Source organism: Netta rufina, assembly GCF_964035555.1.
Source record: "Netta rufina genome assembly, chromosome: 3".
Classification (NCBI taxonomy): Eukaryota; Metazoa; Chordata; class Aves; order Anseriformes; family Anatidae; genus Netta; species Netta rufina.
In genome coordinates, this window is record NC_140125.1 from 116,571,555 (window position 1) to 116,597,590 (window position 26,036).

Sequence of the window (26,036 nt, forward strand, 5' to 3'; positions counted from 1 at the left end):
AAACATCAGTTTTCAGTGAAAAATGATGAATACAACTTGTAGAAGACCAGCCAGCGTAGAGATGTTGAAATGCTCTGTCAGCATTTTGCCAGCTGTTTACTTCATGAGACTTGGCAATTAAAGAAGATCATGTTGAACAGTTGTCTAATAAAAGTTCATACACTGAATCTAGAAATGTTCCTTTAAGAGCTACCCAAGCTATCTAAAGGGTAAAAATTCATAGGTAAATCAGTACATCAACACTCATTTGCCATGAAGCTATGGTGATTTACAAAAGCTGAGCAGCTATTGTATAAAATTCATAGTAAATTACTATTATGCATTTTTGGCTAGTTCTCTACCAGGGAAATAACTTCATATTAAAGCTACTTGTCTTTCTAGAAAATCTTGCAACATAAGTTTTTCAATTGTTCAAGTGTAAGTCTATCCTCTGGTCATAATCTCAAAGTTATTTTAAACATCTATAAAATTCTCATGCAGGCACCGGATGAAACTGGAGCACAGCGGCAGTTATCATAGGACAGGATCTATTGTGGTTGCCACTAAATTCACAGCCCTCTAGAAATAATTTTCTCACGAGTCAAGGAGAAGGGTTGGGGTGTATGAAAATGAAGACTAGGTCTGTGACACTGGAGATTTCTGGATAATGTGTTAACACCTTACTGCAGATGGCAGGAAGCCAGTGATCCAATATGCCCCAAGATCTCTGCTTTGTAGGACTCTGCACTTGAAACTTTATTACTCAGGTTTTCTCAAAAAGCAGAACAAAAGATGTTCAGAGTACAAAAGGTAAGTAATCACAGAGGATGAATCTATCCTTTCATTTGTCAGATACCTGTCATAAGGGATGGCAGCTAACAGAAAAATACACTGTCATGGCAGTAGGTTGTAGTCAGGGAGCTGGTTGCTGCTTGTATTTACACTTGGCTTTGTCTTGATGCTCACACCAGTCCTGTGTGGCATAACAAACCATCTAAATCATTGTGTATTAAATTAAGGCATTATTATTATATATAAGGTGTAAGATTATCAATCTGGGGATTTCGGAGTTATTAAAACATTTTTAATGTAAGCTTGCAGTTCATATGTTTGGTTGCTGCTGCTTCTCAGTGGATCCAGGAAAGCAGCACAGGAATGGATAAAAGCACCACAGTCAAAAGCAAAGTGCAGCTTTCTGGAACTCCTGCAGTTCGAGTGCAAATGCTGCACTTAGTCCGTAGGATACAAACTTTACAAAAAGCAAGCCGCTAAGTGCAATTTTTTTTTTTTTTTTTTCTGGTAGTTCCTCTCCCCAGTGTGCCTGCATTGCAATTAACTCATGTACCTTCTGTCCCTGTTGTCAGCATTGTTGCTTGCCACCCCTCGTCAACCAGGAAGAGGAGAGAAAGGCACAGCTCAGGCCTCCTGAGCAGGGAAGCAAGCAGGTGTAGCTTTGCAGATTCCCAGCCCCAAGCTTATGTCCCCCCAGGAAGGGATGTCATGGCTATTATATTCAAGAAGAGGAGCTTGTCCTATCTCTTGTGGTGGTTTTTATTTTTAATTCTGTATGTGTGTGTGTGTTTTTTTAAATCAGCAATGGCATCACTTGTGGATCTGAACCTGCCTCATTCACTTAGCCAGGGCAGGACAAGCTGCATGGGGTAAGAGGGTGAGGTGAAATGTGTGGCGATGGCTGGGGCACCTGGCTTGTCTGAACTTGGGGACCAAAAAGTGACACGGGGACAAAAATATGTGAGGTGTGTCAAGGGGAGTGCAGGCAGACACAGGCCACGCCACTTCTCGACTGCTTTCCTGTCACACCATGCAGGACCTAGGGACACCATGACAGGCCATTGCCGCCCTCCTGCCTCAGGGGTTGGTGGTTGGTGGTGTGAGGAGAGGCAGCGCCATGGCAGCACAGGCTGTGGGCTCTGTGGGTCCGCCACAAACTGTTGTGCTCCAATTTGCACTGTACCTTGTCTCTCAGAGGGAAAAAAATAAAAATAAAAAAATCCAGGAAGAGGCTGTGGAGGGATTAGCAGCACTTATCCCAAAGAAAAAGCTGAATAAAATTTGAAGAGGGTGTAATTTAGAAGCAATGATTCTAAAGTTTGTGTAGAGTGTGTCATATTCCATACCATGGTTTTCTAACAGGAAAGTACTCAAGGAATCACATGGTCTAGGGGTGAATCTGCCTGTCAACACCATGGCTTTTCAACAGCATTGAATCCTGTTAGGTGTTGAGGACCAAAACCTCAAGGAGGCTCTTATTGCAAGTTTACAAGCAGTGGAGCTTGCTGGAGGTGCCACTGAGGTGGGATGGGCAGAGCAGGACCACTAGTTGTTCTGCTCTTCAGCTCTGCCCACCCACAGCACACCCAGTTTCCTACCAGCTGCTGGCCAGCACGGTGGGCAAGCACAGATGTTTCCTGAACATGTTTCCTGGGGCAGTGTAAGAAGAAAATGCTCTGGTCAGACCACTGAGCCATGACAGCACCAAAGTTCATGGTCCAATAAAAAGAAATAAATAAATAAATACAGTTTCATAACTGCACACCTAACAACTAAACCCCAGTTTTGAGGTACTTTGATTTTCAAGGAGTGCTGTAGTGTTTATAGTCATCCTGGACTCTGTTTTTTTTCATATTGAGGGTATGGCACTGGGCACTATCTGGGGACCACCCAGCTGGAAAAGCAGCTCTGCAGAAAAAGACCTAGGAGCCCTGGTAGGCACCAAGATGACCTGAAACCTGCAACGTGCCCTTGCTGCTAAGAAGGCTAATGGTGTCCTGGGTTGCATTAGGCAAGGTGTTGTCAGCAGGTCAGAAGAAGTGATCCTTCCCTCCACTCAGCACTGGTGAGGCTGCAGCTGGAGTGCTGTGTCCCATTCTGGGCTCCCGAGTACAAGAGAGACCTGGGCATACTGGAGGGAGTCCAGGGGAGGGTCACTGAGGTGTTCAAGGGATAAGAGCACACCTCCTACGAGGAGAGGCTGAGAGAACTGAAGAAGAGGAGGTTCAAGGAGGGATCTTATCACTTTATATAAATATTTGAAAGGAGGTGAAGGAAGGTGAGTATCTGGAGGGCAGTGAAGGTGAAGCAATGCTATTTTCAGTGGTGTCCAGTGCCAGGACAAGATGCAAGGGGCACAAACTGGAACACAACAGGCTCTGTCTAAGCATCAGGAAGCAATACTGTGCCGGGCAGGTGATGGAGAACTCGCATGGGCTGCCCAGACAGGTTGTGAAGTTTCTTCCTTCGAGATCTTCAAAAGCCACCTGGACATGGTGCTGGACAACCTGCTCTGGGTGTCCCAGTTTGAGCATGGTGTTGGACCCGATGACCTCTAGCAGTCCCTTCCAGCCATAACCATTATGTGCTTCTGTGAGGGTTCATAAAGTCTTTAAGGAATTAAGGGTGAAGTCTGAGTTGAGGCATAAGTAATAATTGTTCGACAAGTGTCACAGTCCAAAACTCTGAGCAGGGAGTATGGGAGAAGGCAGGTCTATTCCTCAGAAACCTGTGTGTCACAATTCCATCCTTTACTATTTTTCCTGAGATAGAATAAATCAGAAGAAAGTGCCAAGGTAGTGCCTTGTCCTGATCCATTGCTAAAGAAGGTAGGGGAGAGACCCCATGTTTTCCAGAGATGAGATAACCCTGGTAGGTTTTTGTTACAATGCACTTTATCTTAGTGCCTTGTGGTTAAGCAAGAGGAGGTAAGAGTGATGGCAATTGTCAGGAAACAAGTGCCATGGCAGCCCTCACTTCAAAAGATGGTGTGTATGGAGGAGGTTGAATTTTGATCAGGACAAAGGGGACTCAGGATGAAGGATGGGGCTGGCTGACCAAAAATAGCCAACTGACCAAAATACCAGATTCCTGAGGTGAGCAAGCTGTTGGTGAACCACCTTGTCCTTGCCAGAGACCTGGTTCTTGCTACTGAGAGAGGGTAATAAGGGGATAGTGCGGTTGCTGCCATGAGTTTGCCTTTCTTTTCCTTTTTATTTTCCTCCATTCAGCACTCACTTCCATCCTTTATTTCCTCCCCATTTTCCATGATCCATGCATAGATACAAGTGAAACCTTGGCCCCTTGTCTTTAAAACTGGCACAGTTAATTTAGTCATTTCTCTTTCACAAACTGTTGTGCTTTTTGTAATGCTGGCAAGGACCTTACTTTTGAAAGATGTCCCGTCAGTGCCAGACAGCTCAACATCACATCCTGATTTTTCATTCACATACAGTCTAGACCGAGGCTTGCCTAATTTGGGATGTGTGATGAAATCTCAGGGGTGAAACATCAGTGGAAATAAGGTGTGGTGGGACTGTACTGTCTACAGAGACTTGTGCATTGCCATTTATGATGATACAATTGACTCACTGAGAGAGGATGACTTCTGCAGCAGATCAGAACTGTACAAGCTCCTTCCAGAGTGACTTAGACCGAATGGCTGTCCAAAGGCAAATTTTGCTTGGAATGATGTGCAAAGGTCTGACTTTCAAGTTTCCATTGGCTATATATTTCAAGGAGATTCTGGATTTTCAAATATTTCTTAGTCTCTAACTGCATTCTAGTTTTAGTATTAATAACTACATCTTCAAATGAAAAACTGCTTTTGGTATAAATAATACACTTGATTAATGCTTGTTTGTTGTCTTCATTCCTCACCACCTACCCATACCAATCCCTCACACATTTGTAACAGTAAGCAACAAGTTTCCCACCCTGGTCAATACCAATGGCCTGGGAATGAGTTCACCACCAGTAAACATAGGCCTGGTTCCCTAGGAGCCAAATGGGGCATATGGGGCTGTACCACCTGACTGTTGTACTTGATATTGGCCTCAAATTTATATCTTCATGACTGTCATATTTTACAGTAAGTTTTGTAACATTTGTTTGTGCTACAAATAATTTGCAGGCTATTTCACAGTCCTCTGCTTGAAATAAGAGTCTTGCCTTTAAAGGCATACAGGCTTGGAAATAACTGATTCCACAAACGTAGTGTTAAAGCAATAATTTATATAAAACCTTTCATTTTACCTGGCACATGCTGGTTTATATTCATTGCAGAATTGACTCTCTGAGCCCTCTGAGTGTGATTCTCCTCTGGAAGGAGACCCAAAAATACAGACTTTATAAAAGAGATTCCTTGCATACAAAACACTTAATAATTGCATCACCCTCTGTGGCAGAGGGCAGCAACCCTCTCTTTCTTGCCACATTACATCTAGGGAAGGACAATTATAATAACAGATATAAAGCTTTCTTTCCTTTAAAAAGTGACACATGGAGCTTCGAGTACATCCCATCTGAAATAAAATCACACAGGAATCATCACAGTATTCTTTTTTTTTTTTTTTTTTTTTTTTTTTTTTATGAGTCAGAAGTGAGAATCTGAAATAGGCCTTCTCAGTTGTGAGTCTTTGGCTCCAGGAAGTCTTCAATAGAAATCAGAGAGCATTATACCCGATAGCTTTCCAGACTCTAATAGGAGGGTAGGTGAGAAGCTATGGGATACTTGTTTATATTCACAGGGTTTTGGAATCATTCAGAGATTTGGTAGGAGAAATACAAAAACCACTGGACAACAGCTGTGAGTAGCACTGCGATTCATGGCTCAGTACTGCACAGTGCTAAGCACCCTCTTTAAGGCCAAGGATTCTTCAATGTCTTTACCAGCACTTGAGGGCCTTCTCATCCTTCCAAGCTTCAAACGTCTTGTCATTTCTTCTGTTATTGGCAGTCCCTCTAAAATTCCACCTCACAAAGCTTCCCTGCCTTACATGTTAACCAGAAAGGATTATTCCAGAAGAATGCACCAAGGCACAGTATAGTCAATGGGAAGCAGTCCACTGCTTGACGACTCACAGACGCTTTTTGTGTGTGTCTTGGAAAGGGCAGAGTTCCTTTCACAGTTAAATAGTTTAGCATTTGCAGTGCCTCAGTTAAGCAAAGAATATGACTTGGAAGTGTTTTCAGAAGAGCTGGATGGCTCTGAAGAAGATACTGTGTATTTTCCTGCAAAACAAAGTGCAGCGATTAGACAAAAGGACAGACGGTGTGAGATACATCGGCATTGCAGAGTAAGGACAGTTAGACCTTTCCTGATGACCTGATACTGGCTTCTGTTTCTGGATGACAGCAATGCTGGTGACCACAGAAGTCAGTGTGCTTGGTGACACGTCCACGATATGTCAGCCTGAATTGAGCATTGTGCCACACAGCAGTAAAATTGCTACTGCTCACACACGTGGAGGGACTTAGTAGTCCGCCTTGAGCATCGGGGTACATCTAGGACATATGTTCCCGAAATGAATCTCAGCTCCCTCCCTCCTGTGTCCAAAAGGCTTTTAAAGACCCAGGTGCCCCAGGTGCAGAGAGCCCTGAAGGAGAGCATGGAAGAGAGGTCATGGCACAGTGCTAATAATACTGAAGCTGTAGGTGGTGGCAGCATGGAAGGCAGCTGTAGACACATGCCGTTTTTGTGGTGGGAGACTTCTGTATCTGGTTAGTGTGAGGATGTAAATTTACTGCACTGTAGCAGAGCTGGAGATTAACTTCTTGTTCCTGTACCTGACTTCTTGTTCCTGTACCTAACTCCTTGTTCCTGTACCTGACTATTACCAGACCCTTAAAAAACAGCTGCTTGCTGCTGTTTAGCAGCAAGCAGCAATTAACTTTCTTTAAAACCCACTTTGACCAAATGCCACCATCTCCTCTGAGCAATGACTGGATACAAAGGTCACCCATTCAGGAACAAAATTATGTGTATTTTCAGCAATGCTTCTTGCAAAATAAAATCATAACTGAAATGGTGACATCCACAGAATGACTTCCAGGGAATCTTTGAAGAGATAAAATTCCAAGCTCCAGGGTGGTGAGGATTGTGTGAATACTTAACTGAGGAGCACTGCATCATGACATCATTAAGCTCAAAATACAGCCCAGTTAGTGGCTTTTAGACTTGGTGAAACATCTAATTCATATTTTCGTGTTAGACAGTTACGCTGCTAACATTACGCTACAATCATGAACAATTATGCTAGTGATGCCAATGACTTGTGTAATTACAGTTCCTTTGCACTAGAAGATGAAATACCGTCTATGGATGGATGGACGGACTGATAGATATTGGGACAGACAGACCCTGGGAATGGGAACTCAGACAAAACCTTGCTAGTAGTTCAGTAGGAGAGAGCTATTGTCACATACCTGTTTTGCCACATAAGTTGTTGAAGGTTCTTGAAAGTGGGTAGCCCATAGAGAACATTGGTGACACCAAGATCAGGGAGGTTGACTGTGAGAAAGAAATTGATTTTTTTTGTTAAAAGCCTAGAACACTCTTTGTAGCTGTTACGAGGGAAGAAAAAGGCCACAATTAAAAGCTGTTCAGTAGTACAGGCAGGGGGCAGGTTAGATGTCTGTTTGGCATTGAGTTCACCCATTTGCATGTTTATGATGGCAGTGAAGGAGATTTATAGGAACTTTAAAAAAATAAACAACACAAAAAGTAACAGGCTGTCTTTAACAATTGGCCAGGGAACATGGCTTAAGCTCCAGAGTCTGTCCATGTCAAACAGTACAGCGTACCGGTCCCTTACCCTAGGGAGCATATACCTTAAGGTACCCAGTAAAGCTAAAATTTATATTCATGTACTTGGGGATGGCCATTGAAAGCTGCTGAGATAATCAAAGGCAAATTTAATTCTGCACACTAGAGGGCGTTGGAATACAACTCTGTACAATCCAGTTGGGAAGGAAGGAAGGAAGGGAGATTTTGCTGCTGAAAGCAATTTCTTTTTCAGATCTTGCATAGCTGGAGAATTTAATGGGGTTCCTGCAAGAGGTATGTTAAAACAAAACAAAACAAAATAAAAACAAAGCAAAACAAAACAAACAAACAAAACAGAAAACACATTTTTCTCCGTATATGGTGGGGGAAATTAGGCAATTTTGTGCATTGTCACCTACATAATAAAATGGTAGAGAAAGAAGGTAAATTAATCACATCTAAAACATTTGATCAAAGGCTTTGATCGTGCTTTATTTATTCCTTTTCAGCAGAACTGCCAAGGGAATAGGTCAGCTCCCACTGACTGGGGCAGCTTCTACAGTGTCAGCTTGAGTTGGAAGTGTCTGCCCTGAGAGATTTTGTTTCAAATGAATTCAGAGCTGAAGTTTAGCAACTTAAGGCTTAACAACTTGTTCTTTCTACTTTATTCTGCTGGATATATCCATTAGGGAATGAGGAAATTGCCATCCCTAATGGTAGTTGTACAAGTTATTCCTTCTTTCCTACCAGCTTCCTGGGAAAAAGGAATTGTTTTCCCACAACTGGAATAGCACTACATCTAGCAGATGTCATTTTCAAGGCAGAGACAAGGAATAACACTTTAAAAATGCGTTAGGAGATGTTGATAGCTATGAATTCCCTGAGATAATCCTGCAGAAAACACTGGAAAACTTGGAGTACTAGTTAAAAAAAAAAAAAATATATATATATATATATATATAAAAGGTGGATTATTCTGGGGATCCTATATGAAAAAATATTGGGCAGAAACTGCATCTTTCATGTCTTATCTTGACATGACAAGATGCCTTGATGTGCCAGATGTAATGGCAATATGATATTCTCAATTTATATCTGAGAAATTACATTCACCCATAAGGAGAGCAACCGATTCCAAGATTTCCCCTAGCTGCCTACAGAATATGTCATCCGTGCTGTTGTCCTAGGTGGGCGGTCAATAGTAGACACCCACAAAGACATCTGATTTGCCCCTTAATCCTCACCCATAGGCTCTTTACTCCATCATCACTAAAAGCAAGAACTGTACAATCTAATTTCTCCCTTACATGCAATGCAACAGCACCTCGCCTGCACTGCTGAACCCTCTTGATAGCCCTCCATCCCAGCACTCCAGTCGTAGGACTCATTCCACCAAGTCTCACTAATACTGATGATATTATGACTCTGGGAAAGGACCAAAGCTCCCAGTTCGTCCTGTTTGTTCCTCATACTGTGTGTGTTGATATAAAAGCTTTTCAGATGTATCTGCTCCCATTTGCCTGCCACCCTCAGATGACGAAATACCATCCCTTGGCTTAATCTGAGTGTTTCTAATCCTATCCCCTACCCCACTGATCCTGGTTTATGGCTCTTTCAATCTGTCTTGCCAGGTTGTGAGACAAGAAATGTTTTCCCCATCAAGACAGTTGGATCCCATCAGGCTGCAGCAGACCTCTTGTCTTGAAGAGGTCTTTATGGTTATAAAACTCAAAACTCTGTCAGAGGCACCAGTCTTGGAGCCACTGAAGACCTGGACTCACCTATTACTTTCTACATCTCTCCTCATTACTGGAAGGATTGAGGAAAACACAATCTGTGATCCTGTATCCTTTAGCTATCTTCCCATCTTTTGATAGACCTCAGGCTTCTTGATGTGACTTCATTGATATCCACATGACAGAGCAGGAGAGGGTAATAATCTGAAGGCTGCTTACTCAGCAGCCATTTTCCATTTTTGTGCAAGCATTTATTTTTAAAGGTAGGGGTGAGACTGGTCTCCCCCTTTAATATAAATGCCTATCCTGAGCAGAGGCATTTCCAGCCCCTCCATTTGAGCTCTGCTTCTATGCAGGGAGGAATATGAGAGACAGTGGGGCCAGAGAAAGTATCTGCAGAGACAAGAGCAGCCTTACAGGAACTTCCTTAAGGATCCAGCCCCTATTTGTAACACTATTTCTCTTTTTAGTCAGTGAATGTTTTGGATTCAATGCAGAAATTTGCCGGGTTTGGGACCCAAGTCTCTTCTCTTCTAGGAGAGTGTCCAGGCCACTTGGTTACAGAATCCTGTTCATTTCTGTGCAATCTTTAGCTCATTGAAATCTGATTGTTTATTGCACTTTGACATGAATTTGACAAAAGATTGTTTCTTCCTCTCATTTTCTGTTCTCAGCATAAAGTGTGGGTTTACCTATCACCTCTCTTAAAAGTTCAGGTGGCAACATCTGCATCCATTCCTACTTACAGCTGAAGGGCACTTGCCTCAAGAAGTTCCTTTTGTGCTTATCTTAGGTTGTGAATAAATAGTGATGCCACTGAATCTTCCTGTTTTATAACTTAAAGTTTTAGTACATTTTGTGGTTTATTTATTATGGAATTCAGTATGTTTTTATATGCTGCTCTAGATCAAATCTCCACCAAGCTCCTTCTGATTTTTGATCAATTATTACAGGTGAAATAATGAACTTTGAAAAAAGAGTTATATTCATATTTGTGTTGTTAATTTCTTCTCTCTCTCTGACCAATTCTAGTAAATTCAGAATATAAAGTGCATTAGACTTAAAAGACACTTGGAGAATGTTAGCCTATTCAACAGTAATGTTGAAATATGCTCTTAGGTCAAGCATCTAACCTTTGTTTGCTGTGAACTCCATCTGGACAGAGAATTCCTCTTCAGCAGGGCTTCTGTTATCTATTTGTTCAAGAAAGAAAAATCCATTACTAAATACAGCAATTGTGTTCAAATTACAACAATATCTATCACACAATATAAAAAATAGTTTGAATTCTTACCTTCTTGTCCCAGAGAGTCCCAAACACCAAAATGAATAATCCCTGGGAGACAGAAAATTATATGTTTAACACCAACCTTTCAATTGCAGTATCACATACATTGTTCATATTGACTATTTAAACTCTGAACTCTGACTAAAAATTCTCAGTCATGGATTTTAGTCAGTTCCTCTCTTTCATATTAGCACTGCTCAGCTGGTTCTGTTGACTTACAGGCAGTTTATACTCCCTCGTTACTTGAACCTGCAAGAGCATGATGTGATGCTCCCAGTTGCACTATAAATGACAACAGACATGCTGAAGCTTGCCCACTTGAAAATAAGAGGGCTATTTTCCTAATCTTCAGGATAGAAGTTTTCCCCAAAGCTACTGCCAAAATTAGAAGTTATGTCTATGCAAGATTTATTCATAAGGCACATCTTAAGGCAACTTAGAATAAGAGATTCTTCTGAATTCCTGCAATGGGTTTCCCAAAGAGCCCTTTGGGATTAAGGACATATAATGCAAACCTGAGCTTTCACAAACTGTTTTTATTTCTCATAACACAGCACTGCAAGAATGTCACTACATGTTAAATGGTCATTGACGAAACAAAACCATGCATATGTGTAACTCACCTGCAAAGTATTGAGCAGAGCGAAGAGGATGTGGAAAGCGTTGTTTTTGTTTTCGATGATGGTGGCAAGACCAAATCCCCAGGTGAGGCCTAACAGTGGTGTCAAGATGGCCAGACTTTTGCCGATTTGAAACAACGTCTTTCTCTCCTGCTTGTTGGTCTTGTCCCCAATGTTTGGCCTTAGTATTTTTATTATAACAACTCCAGTTATAAACAAATTCATGGCAACAATAGCCAGGGCAGGTATGATGAAGGCTAAGAGAGCTTTGCTGTCATCCCAGTTGAGCCAGCAGACATCCTTTCTGGTGTAATTCTTCTGTGGCAGTGTGACAGCAATGGTAATAACTGCAAAGACAAAGGGGCACCCATATCCCAGACAGAATGCCAATACTTTCTGGATGGTCTTACTTGTGTTATGGAAGATGAAGACCAATCTGTAGAAAAGAATGAGGCCAAGGCTGAACATCCAGAATAAGCCACACAGGTAGAATAGATGGATGAAGAAGGTGGCCGCAATACAAATCTCTCTATTTTTCTGTAAGTTTTGCTCATTGATGACAGCAGTGACAATGAACCAAATGTCAGCAACTAGGAGTGACGTAGATATGTTGAGTATACAGATGTGGCGCATGTAGGAGGTTGTGTTGTTTGTTACATTTTTCCAAACTAAGGATTCAATTATAATGCAGATCACTAAACTCACGATTGAAATGGCCAGGCCACTGTAGGTAATAAACACTGAAGCAGAATTATAAGACGGTTTTCCAAGTGACATCAAAATGGAGAATGCTGTCAAGTGATTGCAGGAGCAAGTAACGTTACCTTCTTTATCTGTTGATATGCAACTATAATTATCCCACTTTCCTCCGTTTCCATTGGAGCTGAAGTTCCAAAAGACACACTGGGGTGACTTTAGAGACATGTTTGCTTTTTGAAAGGTCATATTAATATAGAAGTTCTGGGGTCTCTCGCTGCTCAGAGTTGTTATTACCACTAAGCTATTCACATATTTGTTATAATTCCTAGGCAAAATCTGTCCAATTGCTGAGCAGGCCACACTGACAATGGTTGAGTTTGGGGGTAGAGTCACAGATTTCTCAATTAGCACATTAGCACTGAGGTTTCCTACTTTGTTGAAGTCCTTATTATAGTCTGTGCTCCTGTTTTCTGTGACAACCATACCTTGTAGCTCAAGAGTTTTGGTGCTGACATCAGGAAAGGTATTATTAACTGGCTGGAGATTCTCAGAAAATCTTTCTACTGAATACAGTAAAAGAGAACTGCTGGATGCATTCTTATTATTCAGCTCTGTCCAAAATTCCATGTTGGAATCATTAACTATATTGTCCACTGTAGAGAAGAAGGCCTGTAAAAACAGAAGAAAAATGTTGTAACTGAAATCCCATACAAATTGTTAGTTCAGATGATTTCTGCATCATTCTAGAATTGCCTTTTGAAAAGGCCAAACCTTTTCTTCTTTTGCTCAGTCCATATGAAACCTACATGTACAGTTATTACTCCTCTGCATATCCTGCTTTCAAGTCAAGACTTCCAAAGTAGATTTTACTTGTCTTGGCTTTTCTTTACATATCAATATATTTTCTTTTCCAGCCTTTTTGCCAGGCCTCTACCTTTGTCCTATTTTTTTTGTCTCTCTGTTTCACTTATTGTTCTGCAGCTAGAAAACATCAAGTCCCTTTGTACATTTCTGCTCTCAGAAGAGCAATGCTGTTCCTCTATACCTGACAACCAAGGCTTCCAAGCAGTCCTACAATGTTTTGTCATTCATTTGCTGTAACATCCAACTGATATTCCTTGCTTCATCATGGCACCTGTAATTTACTCTCCCTATCCTTATTTCAACCCTTTATTTTTTTCTGTTCCTGCTTCTGCTCCATCATTCCTTGGCCTTTCCTCTAACTTTGAATAGTAGAGACATTTAAGGGTCCCTAGAACATTTCTAGTTGCTAAACACAAAGCACTCTCTTTCACCCATGAGCTCCTAGTCTTCATCACTGTGACTCTTCATAAACTCATCTGTATCTTTGCTGCCATTTCATCTTTGAGGTCATTTCACCTCCTCCATTTCCTTCCTGTTCCTGAAACTAACTATGAAATTTCTTCAGGGAGAATATCACCTTCTTTGACAAAAGAGACTGAAGAGCTTGTTAAGTATTGGTAAGCCTTAAAATAAAACCTTACCGTGATAATGGACTTGCTTGCATTTGCTGGGATAGCAGAGATATTATGCAGGATGTTAACAATTGCAGCTAGGTCTGCGGAAGAATTGACATTTTGCTGGAGTTCTGTCACATTCTGGAGTTGCTGAAGAAAGATGGGTAGCTCTGTTTTTGCCACAGGACTGTTGACCAAAGACTGGAACAGAAGATAACAGTGCATCACATGTATGCAATTTGCCTGGAGCTTGATCCTCCTTCATAATGGCTACACCTGTACTAATAAGATAAACAGAACCAGAGTCATTCTGGTCATAGTGTTAAACTCTGCTAGGGTATCCTAACTGCCTAGTGAGCATGATCTACTGTCTGTACTAACTCACAGACTGCTCCTAGAAATTTCTGGGAGAAAATAGTTGGCCTGGACCCAAGCTCCGTGAGGGAATAATCTAGCAGGTTAAGAAAATATGTTATTATTGAGTCACTGTACCTCTGCTTTAATTTATTAAAAAGAAAGATAAAAGTTCTTATGTAACCTCACTGAGAGAAGGGTGACTCTGGATGGTCTGTAGAAGCAAAGAGCACTGTGATAGGACACCTAGCTTGAAAACCAGGACCCAGCACCTATCTGAGAAGTGTGGTGGCTGAGGGGCTGTGGCCTAGTGGGAAGTGTCCCTTCCCATGTCTGGGGGCTGGAATTAGATGATCTTTAAGGTCCCTTCCAACCCAAACTGTTCTGCGATACTGTGATGTAGTAAACTGGGACTGGGCTGGGGATGGGGTAGCAGCCCACAGTTGCCCATACGGCCTCAGTGTGCTCTGTGGCAATTTTGGGGCTTGTGCCCACCAGCGTCCACCATGGCCGTGCCTGAACATGGGTCAGGAAACATCCAAGGACAGGGCAGGATGCTGTGGATAAGACCACCTGTGTCTTAGGATTGTGTTCATGTGTGTGGCTGTTGGCCATGCAGTGCCATATGCCTGCTGGGCCAGAGAAGGGGGCCTGGCCTGTGTAGATTTAGCCAATCATTCTTTATACCTTCTAAAAGATAGTTTTAATTAAATACTTGTATTTTGACAACTTCCGGCATTTTAGATGATGTTAAGTAATAACAAAAAATATCTGTTCTCTAGAGCTAGCCCCTCTCCCCAGCCTCATAAAAACTCATTCACATTACCTCTGCTCTAATCAGCAGGCTGTTTATTTGTTCAGACACACAGTTATTCCTTTCCAGTTTCCATGATTTCTTGTAGCACTTGTAAATTTCATTGCCTCGGATAAAATTATTACTTAACAAACGGCATGGCTTTATTAATATGTCCTCTTCCCCTCCATAAAAATTGTTTTCTGAGCAGGAATTTTTGCTTTCTGTATCAAGAAAAAGACATTGAGAAGCATGGAGATGAATAATTTACCTCTCATCAGACCTGTGACCTACTGAAGTTCCAAATTGTTTATATTAGTTAGGATTTCAGCTTGCTCTCTGCATTAATTATGACCTTTCATTGGGTATATGTCTTGGAAAGTTTTTTTTTTTTTTAGTTTGTTTGTTTGTTTGTTTTTCCCCCCAACAAATTCCAAGACTTTACTATCCTCTGTAATAAGAATAGTACAGAAAATTAATTTATATCTTCAAATATTCTTCCAAGGCCTAAGCAGAATCTTTCTGAGAGTTAGAAAACTTTTATAGGAACCTTGTACACTGGTTCCTCATTTATAGGTACCTTAGTGCTTGCTGATTCTGTCTGGGACTAATGACAAGATGCTTCAAACTCCAAAGCTTTTACAACTCAAATAAAAACAGGAGGCAAAACCTGGTGAAAAGAACACCAGATTTTAAATTCTCAAACCAGGGGTTTGGATTCATGAAATGAAAAATAAAATTAGATAAAGCCCCTTGTTTTTGAGTACTGAATCCAATCACCAGACCAATGCCTAAAGTTTTAGTATTTGTCCATTAGATTGCATTGTGTAATAGCGTTGGACTTGGGACTATATTGACCACTTTCTAAATTCTCTGTACATCTGTGACCATCTCTAGCCTGAGGGTGAGTTTATTCTGCTAAGGGACTCAGTTCTGCTGTAGCACTAACAATGAATTCATTAAAACTTTGATAGTGTGGCCTTAGCACATTTTTGATGAACGTGTCTGCTAATTGGCTTTGACTGGGCACAGTAGCTGCCAATGAAAGCAAATAGAGCATCTACATGTTTATTGCATAAGAGTGAAATCTGGCCAGATAGGCTGATCCACACTAGGCACCACTACCGTGGAAGAAACAGAATTTCTGTAGTAGGGGGTTTCTAACATTTCTTTCTTACCAATTAATGATTAAGGAGCTGAAATAGCCAAACTCTGGACAGACCAAAACATCAAAACTGGATTTAGCCATGTTGAATTCTAATCATGCAGTACTTCCCGCAGAGCTGACCTGGAAGCTTGGTGTGCCCTGGTCTCTGTAATACCTCAAGGAGGCTGTCATTCTTGTCATTCTTGCTATCCCCCAAGCTGACCTCCTGAGTTAAATGACTTCTTCCTGAGGCACTGCGATCTTTTACCCTTGCTAAATTGCTGGTGCCAGCTGGGAGCTGCGTGACTGCACTGCAGCACAGGAGATGAAGCTTGGTGGTGCAGGCTACATCAGAGGGAGGTAGGGACAGAAGATGGCTGAACTATAACTGCCTGGGAACACGCTGGGACCACTGTCAAATACAGTGAAGACAAAACAATTCGGATTTTTTTTTGTGTGTCTAAAATACCAGCAAAATTTGTATTTTCCTCTGCATTCCAAAATTTCCTGTCAAAAAGGAGAAAAAAATTCTTGGCTAACAAAATCTGTTCCTGTTAGGAGTCACCAGTGATAAAACTCATGGCATCTGGTTTAACAAGGATACCGGGCTTTCCTTTTAGCAGCTTTAAACAGTGACTTTTTTCTTACCAGGTATCAGCTTCAGTTGTATGTTTTGACTCTTGACCTCCTGTTCCATGCTGTTAACAAACCTGTAATATACCTCGAGATTTTGCTGTTTTTCACATTCTTTTTCTTCATAATCGTATGGGTAGCACAAGAAATTTCCGTATTTCTGTCTTACTGCATGGAAAGTTTAAGATAAGTTAACACAGATTTTAGGCCAATCAGCTAGTAATTCTGCAAGCTTATCTTATTCTTACCAAGCTGAAATTCTTTTTTTCCAACCACAAATGTAACATGATAATCTTCTATGGTGTTAGCACTTATGCAGCAGTTGAAGTGTTGTTTAATGTTGCATTTTATAGATGTTTTAATGGGGTATAGCCAGATGTTCGTTGTCAGAGGTAAGGGAATAACATTGACAGTCACATTGGCAGAAGTGTTCGAAGACTTATTGGAGAAAGTACAGATGTAGGTGCCTGAAAGCAGTAACACAAAAAACATTTTTGGGTCAACAAAAGTGCTCCTCAGCTATTACATGATCCTGAGCCCTGTTAATGAACACTCACAGTGTTGGCAGCATTGTGTCTTGCTGTCCTCCAGCAGCTTTAATTTTAACTCTTTTACATTTATACATATATAAATATACACACACACACATATATAGTTAATTACCCATGGTCAAGCATCTCAGTGATTTGCTGGGCTAGAGATGCTGTAAATGGTCTGGTGCAGAGATTTCATTGCCTTTGTAGCCAGTACAAACCATGTTCACTCACCATTCCAGTCCTGAGTGGCAAGATTCACTGAGAGCACAGATGTGGCTATGGATTTGTTGGTTGTGATGCATGAAGCACATTCTACTGTTTGTATTTTATCTCCAGACTGGATTTCCCAAATAATGCTGTCATAATTTCTCACATCACCTTTGCACGTTAGCTTGAATTCCTTTCCCTCAGAAACTGAGGTGTTTACACTCGAAGATATTCTTACATAGTCTGAAACAACACAAGATAAATGTTGTATTACTGAGGGTCTCTTGTTACAATCATTTGTTTGCAAATGGCATGTGCCACACAGGCCACTGGTGGTCTCTTACATGCTACCTGACTCTTACCTGTTCGTGAGTATGTCACTATGATGTTTTGACTTGCCCTGGCACCATGTCCGGTCTGGAACTCGCACGTATATGTCATCACTGTAGCCAATTCAGGTAGGCATAGTGATTTAGTGATGTTGAGCTCATATTCAGTGCAGTTTTTTTTGTCAGTGGAGGCTCCTAGAGACAAATAAATGTTCTTTGAAGGGCTGTGGATGTCCAAGGCTCTCAAAATCACAAGCAGTCACACTAGCTAAGGAAAACCTTGTAGATTTGTATGTAACCTTTCACAGTGTGGAACTTTTAACTCATCAATGCTAAAGTCCACTCACATCCTTTACTCTGGCAACACTCACCGTGGTTTCCAAAGGCCTGAAGCCATGCTCTCAATACTGTACTGGGCACCTACACCAACAGTTATCTAACGAAGAGCCACAACATTGCTTGGAAACCTCAGGATAAACCAAAATTAAGGCTATCCTGGTTCAGCCTGGCCTCATTATCCATGATATTTAGGAAATATGGTAAGTAAATCAGGGAGAAGGTTACTTTGGGAAAGCCTAACCATGGGGAATCAAAGGCAAAACAGTTCCTTGCAGCAGGAGAGGATTTCACCACTGTCTTTGAAAGCACAGCTGATGGAGAATGCAAAAGTAAGCTTTTTGGAAAAAGTCAGTGTGATGCTGGTCTAGGCAGCTGTTTCCAACTAGGATGTCACAGTTTTGAGCATCAATGTCTGCGCACTGCATGGAGACACCCAGAATCCCACGGTTTGTTACCTGGCCCCCCGCTTCGGAGCATACCCTATATTCATGTTGGACTTGGCCTTTGGGGTATCTGCTGCCAGCAGGGGGAGTTCTCTGAAGAACAAACAAACCTAGCCGGTGAAAGACAATCTTTTGTTAATCTTACCTGTAGTAGTGTTTGTTCCGTTTAACTTCCAGCCACTCGTAATTGATCGGGAGTATATGTTTAAACAACAGAACAGCAAGTTACTTGTTGCTTGAATGTCAGGACTGTTGCAGCTAATTTTCGTGTCGTTTGAGTATGAAGTGATGCTTAGTGAAGATACTGTTATGTTTCGTATGTCTTTGTATATCAGCCTGTAATAGTCACTGATATTTGAGAAAACGCACGTATAGGAACCTGCAAATCATCAACAATATTTTAGCATTGAGAACACATTTTGCAGTTGTTTCCACTACTTTTGGAGTTACGAACTGCAAGCTACTTTGCATCTAGTTTTCACATGTCTCAGCTCTGCAGTGGCTCTTTTCTTTGCTGATCAAAATGTGCCCTAAGGTCATCTACAGTCTCTCTGTAAGAGGTTCTCTGCAGTCTCCAGGTGCCAAAAGTATTCAGACTATGCAGCTTCAGTACTGATGGCACTTGAGAAGAGGACAAGGCTCTGGGACTGAGTTGGTGCATGGTGATCTGAGTATTGCCCGGAGTCCAGCTATCAGCAATACATCATGGTAAGAACACAGATTGACTGCAGAATGTTCGTACACAGAATCGGCAAGACTTTGGTTTCCAAGGTGGACTCTACAGCATCTGGTAATCTGAGTGTGGGCACCTATGCTTCTCAGAAGGTATTGCCAAATAGAGCTATTTATTGGCCATTTTGGACCAGACTAGGCTAGAATGGAATAGTTCTTGTGGCAGGGGCCTATGAAGACCATCGAGTCCAACTGCCTGACCTCCCTCACAGTAAAGAAATTTTTCCTAATGCCCAGCCAGGGAGCAGAGGCCAGCACCACCCTCCTCAGGAGGCTGCAGAGAGCACTGAGGCCACCTCTCAGCCTCCTCTTCTCCACACTGGACACACCACGTGTCCTCAGCCTTTCATCACAGGACATGCTTTCCAGCCCTTTTACCAGCTTCACTGTCCTCCTCTGGACGCATTCAAGGACCTTAACATACTTTTTACATTGTAGAGCCCAGAACTGCATGCAGTAGTCAAGGTGAGGCCACACCAATGCTAAATATAGTGGGAGAATCACCTCTTTCTTAGGAGCTGGTCCCTTGGATGCATCCAGGTTTCCTTTTGAAATGGGCAGTCACAGCCCCAGATTTCCTCTGTGTTTTAGGTATATAGGTACCCCTTCCCATTGGGATAGGCTACTGAGTAGGCCACTTTCAAAGGAATGGAGATGCCAAGGTTCAGGACATCCTTAGTCCAAGACCATTTGGAGCCCACAGCTCCTATCTCCCATATGTATACCCAAAGACGTGGCCAAAGGCTACCTTTTCTGAAGTTGAAAGTAGAATTTATGACCAAAAAAGATGAACTGAGTGGGAGCTTGAGTCAAATCTCTGATAATACATGAAAATTTCCCCAGCAACTCTCCCTAGTACAATGCTGCCGACTTAACCTTTTTTTTTTATTATTATTTTCAAAAAGCTCTAAACATGAACACAAGAAAAACTGTAACTCCAAGCTCTTATTAGTTAGCTTATGTTTGCAAAGAGGACAAGGACCTTCAAGGAAAAAAATTCAACCACAACCTCAGTTACCACATGCAAAGAAGAAGAAGGCTTCACATCTGCGTAACCACTCCTGTGATATGACAGTGAAGCCTGACACTGGGAATATCCATGCCTATACAGTCACCTCAGCCTTTTTATACCTTACTGGCACTGCCAGTCAGTAGGTAGGTAGTTACGGAAAACCAAACCAAAACCAAAATAGGAAAATTATGAGGGACAGTGTATTTTTCAGTTTCACTCTAGGGAAATGCATTCACTGCATTCTTCTGAGTTTTGTAGAATTAGCCACACTAGAGATTTGCATTTGCTGTTTTAATGATAGAAAATCATACCAGAATCCTTCGTTGTAACATTGATAATCGTAAGATTTGATCTTGATATTCCAGTTGTAAAATTTGTCCCCAGCACATGCCGGGAGCTGGGTGAGATGGTCTGATTGGAGTGATACCAGGTCGCGTTCCCAGACTCTGCATTTATCTCGCACATCAGTGTTACCGTATCCCCTTCAAAAATGTCCACAGGATTCACAGTGAAGTTTGTCTGATCTGGGAAGACAGAGAGCAATGTTCTGCATTATTGTCATGTCAGCATCTATATGGTGTCTTTCATCTTGTGGGAATCCTAGGCGCTTTGCAACCATTACACACTCAGTGTCAGTTGCAGGGCACCACCTCTCATACAAGATATGACATTTTCCCACAACATATTCTTCTAATGTCTTTGTCAGCCAAAGACCCCAGAAGGTTTTATGCAGACAGCCAGAAGTGTTATCACCACTTCTTCTTTCTGTGTAGAAAAACTGGGAGGAGAAGCAACCAGGTTAAAGTAGCCCTCTGAGTAGTCCCTGTACTGTGTGCAAGGCCATCTCATGGAAGTCCTAAGCTTTGGTGGCACAGGAGGAAAAGAAACAGACAGATAAATATATAGTTTTTGAAGGTCTGGTACTGAAAAATCAACAGTATAAGGTGGCTACACGGTTCAGGCTAGCAATACTAAAAAAAAAAAGGTTGAAATGAAATACTGAGAGAGCTTTAAACTTACTAGTTATTTCTGTTGTGAAGGAGCTGGGTATTAGATAGTAAGATTGATTTAGGAATTTTGGTACACGTAAGTTGGAATAGTGTATCTCACTGAAGGTTACTGCTCTCCCTTTTATGTCGTAGTCCACAGAAATACTTCCAGGCCTGAACAAAGCAGAATGAGAGAAGCATCATAAATTATCAGCTTGCATACTAGTATATGTCCATGTTGTGGGACCCATCTTGTGTGGCTTAGAAGGTGTGAAACCCATGAAGACTCCTGTTATGACTCGTGATTTGCTCTGGCATACAAGAAGGCTGTTTGACATCTCTTCCCAAAGCAAAAACAGATTTATGTGACATCTCCTTGGTCTGCTGTTCTAATTTCAATTGGAAAATCTAAAAGGCATTTAAATTTGAGTGGACTTAAGTAGTATCTCTTTTATCCAGATCCAATCCAGAATCAACTTACTAATTCATTTTTCTGATGGTTTGGGAGATGCCGATAGGTTTATTTGAACATTTTCCCCCTTTTGGGTGGAATTCAAAAAGGATTTGACCCAGCTTGAGAATTACTATGTTTCTTGGACTTTTGCATGATACTGAATTTTACCCACAGTCCTATTTTCATGCTAATAGTTGTTTTTTCCTGTGCAGCTATTACAATACCATTTAACATGTGCATACTGCACATGGGTTCTAATTGAAGTGAATGTAGCTTTTGCTGACCTGTATCTCCTCATGGAGATCAGACAGAAAATTTTTATATCTTCCAGGAAAAAATTAAATTGCTTACTTACCTAAAACCAATTATTGTTACTGATAGAAAGCCTGATACGCATGTGTAGCTCTGAAGAAACTGTAAAGAAAAACATTTGAAAAATTATATGGCATGAGCCTTCAGTATATCAGTCTTAAATAGTCATGCTTATCCTATCAGTCATGCTTATATCAGTTATGCTTAAAATAAAGAGCTCTCCTTTCAACATTAGTATGAGGAATAGCGTACAGCATATCTGACAGAATGGGCCTGGTGCTCTTATTACTGTCACTGGGATAAATTTGTGTTGATGGTTTCACTTTGTATGCACTTGTGTGGATTTAAGCAGGGACCAACAATGTGATTTTTTTTTTCACACTTTTGATGCAAATGGTTTATAAATACTTCTCTGTCTTCCTGCATATTAAACGAGAGGGAATTTTGTCATTGCTTTACAGTGGAGGTGAGCTTTGGCCCCCGTTGTAGCTACCAGTCCAGCTTACTTCACAGCTCTGCACTGAGGCAGTGATAGCAACAATTAAGATGCTGAGGCTTAGGGTAAATACCATATTTCTTAGAGGACTTTGTACCCTCATGGATATAAAACTAAAGTCATTACCGCATTTTCAAAGTCATCTTTGTATTTTTTGTATAATACTGAAGAAGAATTCCTGAGATCATCAGAAAATGCTTGGTCAAGTGTGACTGACATATGAATGATGACAGGCTCTCCCGTATGATTTGGGTCTGTAAGGAAAAGCATAAGAATAAATATAGAAAATAATCAAAAGCAACAATTACAAAGTATTTTCTTAGCTTTGTGTTTTAACTGAACACTAAGCTTAAATCTTATTACTTGCCAAGATTTGTCTGTATGATAGGAAATTTAAGATTATCTTAACTTTCTATATCTCATTTAGATGTTCGGAATCTGCTGAATATTTAGAGCCCCTCTCCAGTTAATGCAAAGCTGTAGATTCAATTAGTCTGTAGACTATCACCAGGAGGTGATATATTCAGCAGGTGATAGTTTTCCTACATTGATTGAATCACTACATTGCTCCAGTTATAGAGGGAGTTTAGATGAATGATTATGACTAGATACTCAACTTATACATAGCAAAGATTACACTTTGACGAGTCTCCTCCTTTGCTTCACTGAAATTAATGGAAAAAATCCTTGATGACTGTGGAAAGGTGATATTCAGAGTGAAGACCCAGGAACATGAAGAAGTGAAAATAAAAATGCTTATAAAACTACTGCAACTTTCTAAGCTGGGTCTGCTTAAGGACATGCCCATACCATGCAGTGGAGGAGGATATATGAAACATGTTGGTCACATTTGTGAGTTCCTCTATTGAAAATCTGAGGAGATGAAACTGTCTTTGCTCAGTGGAAACTGAAGTTCCCCAAAAGGCATGTGAAGGACTGCAGGAGCTGGGGCTCCAGCATGGCACTAAGCATCTTCAAATATTTGCATCAGGATGGACCCACATCACAGAGAAAAGTGATATCCAGAGCATCTCTACAGACTTTCCACGTGCATAGGCCATGCATTAGCCAGATGAGGTGCTGATTTATCAAACCGTTAACACTATACCAGCTTCTAAGCACCACATGGATTGTACAATGCTGAGGTTCAGCACTATTTCTCCTTACCTCCAATATAAGGCTCAGGATCACAGTGAAACCTATAGAAGGGCATATCCTTGATATAGCCACAGGACTGATTGGATGGTAGGCTGAGTTGAGTGCAGGCTTTTGAGTCATTGTACGCTCCAGCTTCACAATAACAACAGCTCACGTTCTCATCACTGGGTGGACAAACTAGTATCAGACAGACAGAGAAATACCATAAGAGTGGTAAATGTATCAACATGTAATGACATAAAGCATTGCACGATATATATTTACCCTTCTGTATCTTTATGCTAGTGGTCTCAAATAAATATTGCCTTTCTTGAGAGTTCAGTTGAATGATGTAAGGATGATGATCTGAGGCCTTGCAAATCTTACTATAACAATCTAAGCTGAATAACCAGAAATGGGAACCAGACTGCTACAACAATGAGTCTGATAAATTATTTTTAAGTAATTGAATAGAAGTGTGAGACCTGATCCAAAAAATTGAGCTGGCATATTGTCCAAGGTCCTACAGTAGTCTTAAGACTGGATGTTTCTATATTACCTAGACTTAAAGCAAATGTATAGACATTTAAACCTAATTTAAATATTTTAAAGCATCCTTCAAATCTATGTAATGGCTGTTCATAGGCCTGGTGGCTAGTGAGATGCTGTGTCATTCTGACTGTGCCCTGACAGATGCTGTATAAGAGAGGGCGACCTTATTGCCAAAGCAAAGCAAGTTATTAACAAAGCGATTTTCACACATTGCATGCGACCCTCAAGGCCTTTGAAAGATCAGTTTCTCTGTTGCTTTGAGAATGCTTCCTTTCACTGCTTCTTGTGCCAGTGAAAAGAAGATAAAAAACCTCCTCCTCCGCTGTTGTAAATGCTTGGTGTGTTCGTATATTCTCTGCTGTGTTAGTCACTTGGACATGACGTTTTACAGCTACAACTCAGGTAATAAAATCTGTCTGATATTTTGCCCTGTAAGAGTACGTTTAGTGAGTTATATCTGTAAAAGACTGAGGCTCACACAGCCTGCCTCTGTCAGGGTCAGAGGAGCCTCTTACAGTGATTTACACTCCGAATGCAAGTCAGAGGGAAGTAAACAGTCTGATAACCTTTGTCGCAGCTTCCTGAAACTTGAAAGTAAATCAGACTGCTTGTTATACAAACTGGAGCAAAATTCTTTGGCTCAGGCTTCCTTTGGCTCTGTCCCTTCCTTAGGAAAAGAAAAGCATTCAGGGCTACTCCTAATGCCAACATTATGTAAAGAGGAGTGGTGGGGTGCAGATAACAAAACATGATGTCGTGTGCTAGAGTTTCGGGCTCGCTGGGTGTTTCAGTAGGCAGCAGAGTCAGTTTTGCTGATTTCTAAGTGTGATGGATATTAAAACTGGGAGAGACCACATACTGGCAAACAAGCATGTCAGCCAGAATAGAAAAATAAACAACCAACCCACCTGCTGTAACGTTGATGCTTGAAATGCTCATTTCTACACCTGAAATATTTGTTGAAATTTGAAGAATATGGCATTTGTAGTACTGTGTGACTAGCGAGAACAAATCTGGATTCCTAAGAGTTATTTCAATCTCAATGGTATACTCCGGAGGCAGAAGGTGGAAAAGCAGCACTGAAAGAGAAATAGCATGACACTGCAAAGCTGTGTGTGAGGGCAAATCATAAATCAGTGGCTTCTAGTTTGGCATTTGGGCTCTTTGTTGCAATAGCAGCGTAGCATGGCATTCTGTTTGGGGAAACTTCCTACTCAGCAGATATCCTGCATGAGTTTTATCTCCTACTTGTCTGACAAAAGTCAGATTTCTTTGGTCTCACAGCAATAGAAAGCCAATATAAATGGTATAATATATACAGAGAAAAGCTGTCTCATCCCTCCTCTCCCTTGAGTCAGCAGGCAGATAGGTTGTCACTGATGAACTGAAGCCACAAAGGACTGTCTTGTGACCTGTCCTGCTAAGAGGCATATTTATGTATTTATTTTGTTTGTTTGTTTGTTTTTTCTATGCCATGAATTTCATCTTGCATAGAACTTGGGCTCATGTATTTCAAGTTATGACCAGACAGAATTTTCCACTTTGGTTTGTGTCTTTACTACCTCCCCTTACTGACTGCAGTTCAGCACCTTGAAAAGTGCTGTCCCCAGCAGTGATTTCACCCTTGGCTTACCAGAAACATGCTCCATTACCACACCAATATGCACATACCATTTGGCTTCTGCCGTTGCGGCTTTGGGTGGGCACTTTCTTCTCCTAGCTCCTAGGAAAAAAACAGTAAAGCTCTTTGAAAATAATAATAATAATAATAATAATAATAATAATAATAATAATAATAATAATAATAAATATATATTATATAATTATATATATACATATAATTATATATATATATATATATTGCTGAAGTGAAGCTTTAGCATTTAGAAATGTCCCTGCTCCAGCTCAGGTGTCAGGTCAAACAGCCATGGGTAGCACACAGTTGAACAGGGAGGTGGTGTCATTACAGTATGACTGGGTTCACGCAGGGTGCGGCCAAGTGAGATGCAGACCTACTTATTTTTTTAATCATGACTTGAAAATACTTGGCACTGCTGTTATCAAGAAAAGCTAAAGAACAAGCCGAGATGTACACAGGAGATTTGCAGCTTCCCCAGTTTCTTAAGCCCTAATAAAATCTTTATTTACAGAAAAGGTGAATAGCTTGGCAACTCTTGACTCATCCTTTCACATCAAGGAACCATCTGGTGTGT

At 41.1% G+C, this 26,036-nt stretch overlaps 1 protein-coding gene across 3 annotated transcripts in view; it reads right to left on the reverse strand.

Moving 5' to 3' along the window:
- Positions 1-4,995: 4,995 nt before the first annotated feature.
- ADGRF5 (adhesion G protein-coupled receptor F5) overlaps positions 4,996-26,036 on the reverse strand; it is a 40,055-nt gene continuing 19,014 nt past the window's right edge. For 2 of the 3 annotated variants that reach the window (XM_084285173.1, XM_084285174.1), the window contains exons 4-22: positions 25,495-25,546; positions 24,732-24,902; positions 23,302-23,469; positions 22,261-22,388; positions 21,682-21,740; positions 20,904-21,046; positions 20,195-20,407; positions 18,285-18,518; positions 17,391-17,552; positions 17,053-17,271; positions 16,534-16,752; positions 16,301-16,453; positions 14,539-14,729; positions 13,386-13,559; positions 11,185-12,549; positions 10,568-10,609; positions 10,407-10,466; positions 7,198-7,282; positions 4,996-6,003 (exon numbers count right to left, since the gene is read on the reverse strand). In XM_084285173.1, coding sequence (XP_084141299.1) covers positions 5,927-6,003; positions 7,198-7,282; positions 10,407-10,466; positions 10,568-10,609; positions 11,185-12,549; positions 13,386-13,559; positions 14,539-14,729; positions 16,301-16,453; positions 16,534-16,752; positions 17,053-17,271; positions 17,391-17,552; positions 18,285-18,518; positions 20,195-20,407; positions 20,904-21,046; positions 21,682-21,740; positions 22,261-22,388; positions 23,302-23,469; positions 24,732-24,902; positions 25,495-25,546 — 3,915 coding nt within the window. In that variant the 3' untranslated portion in view covers positions 4,996-5,926. The remainder of the gene's footprint in view (positions 6,004-7,197; positions 7,283-10,406; positions 10,467-10,567; positions 10,610-11,184; positions 12,550-13,385; positions 13,560-14,538; positions 14,730-16,300; positions 16,454-16,533; positions 16,753-17,052; positions 17,272-17,390; positions 17,553-18,284; positions 18,519-20,194; positions 20,408-20,903; positions 21,047-21,681; positions 21,741-22,260; positions 22,389-23,301; positions 23,470-24,731; positions 24,903-25,494; positions 25,547-26,036) is intronic. The other variant, XM_084285175.1, reaches the window with a different exon arrangement.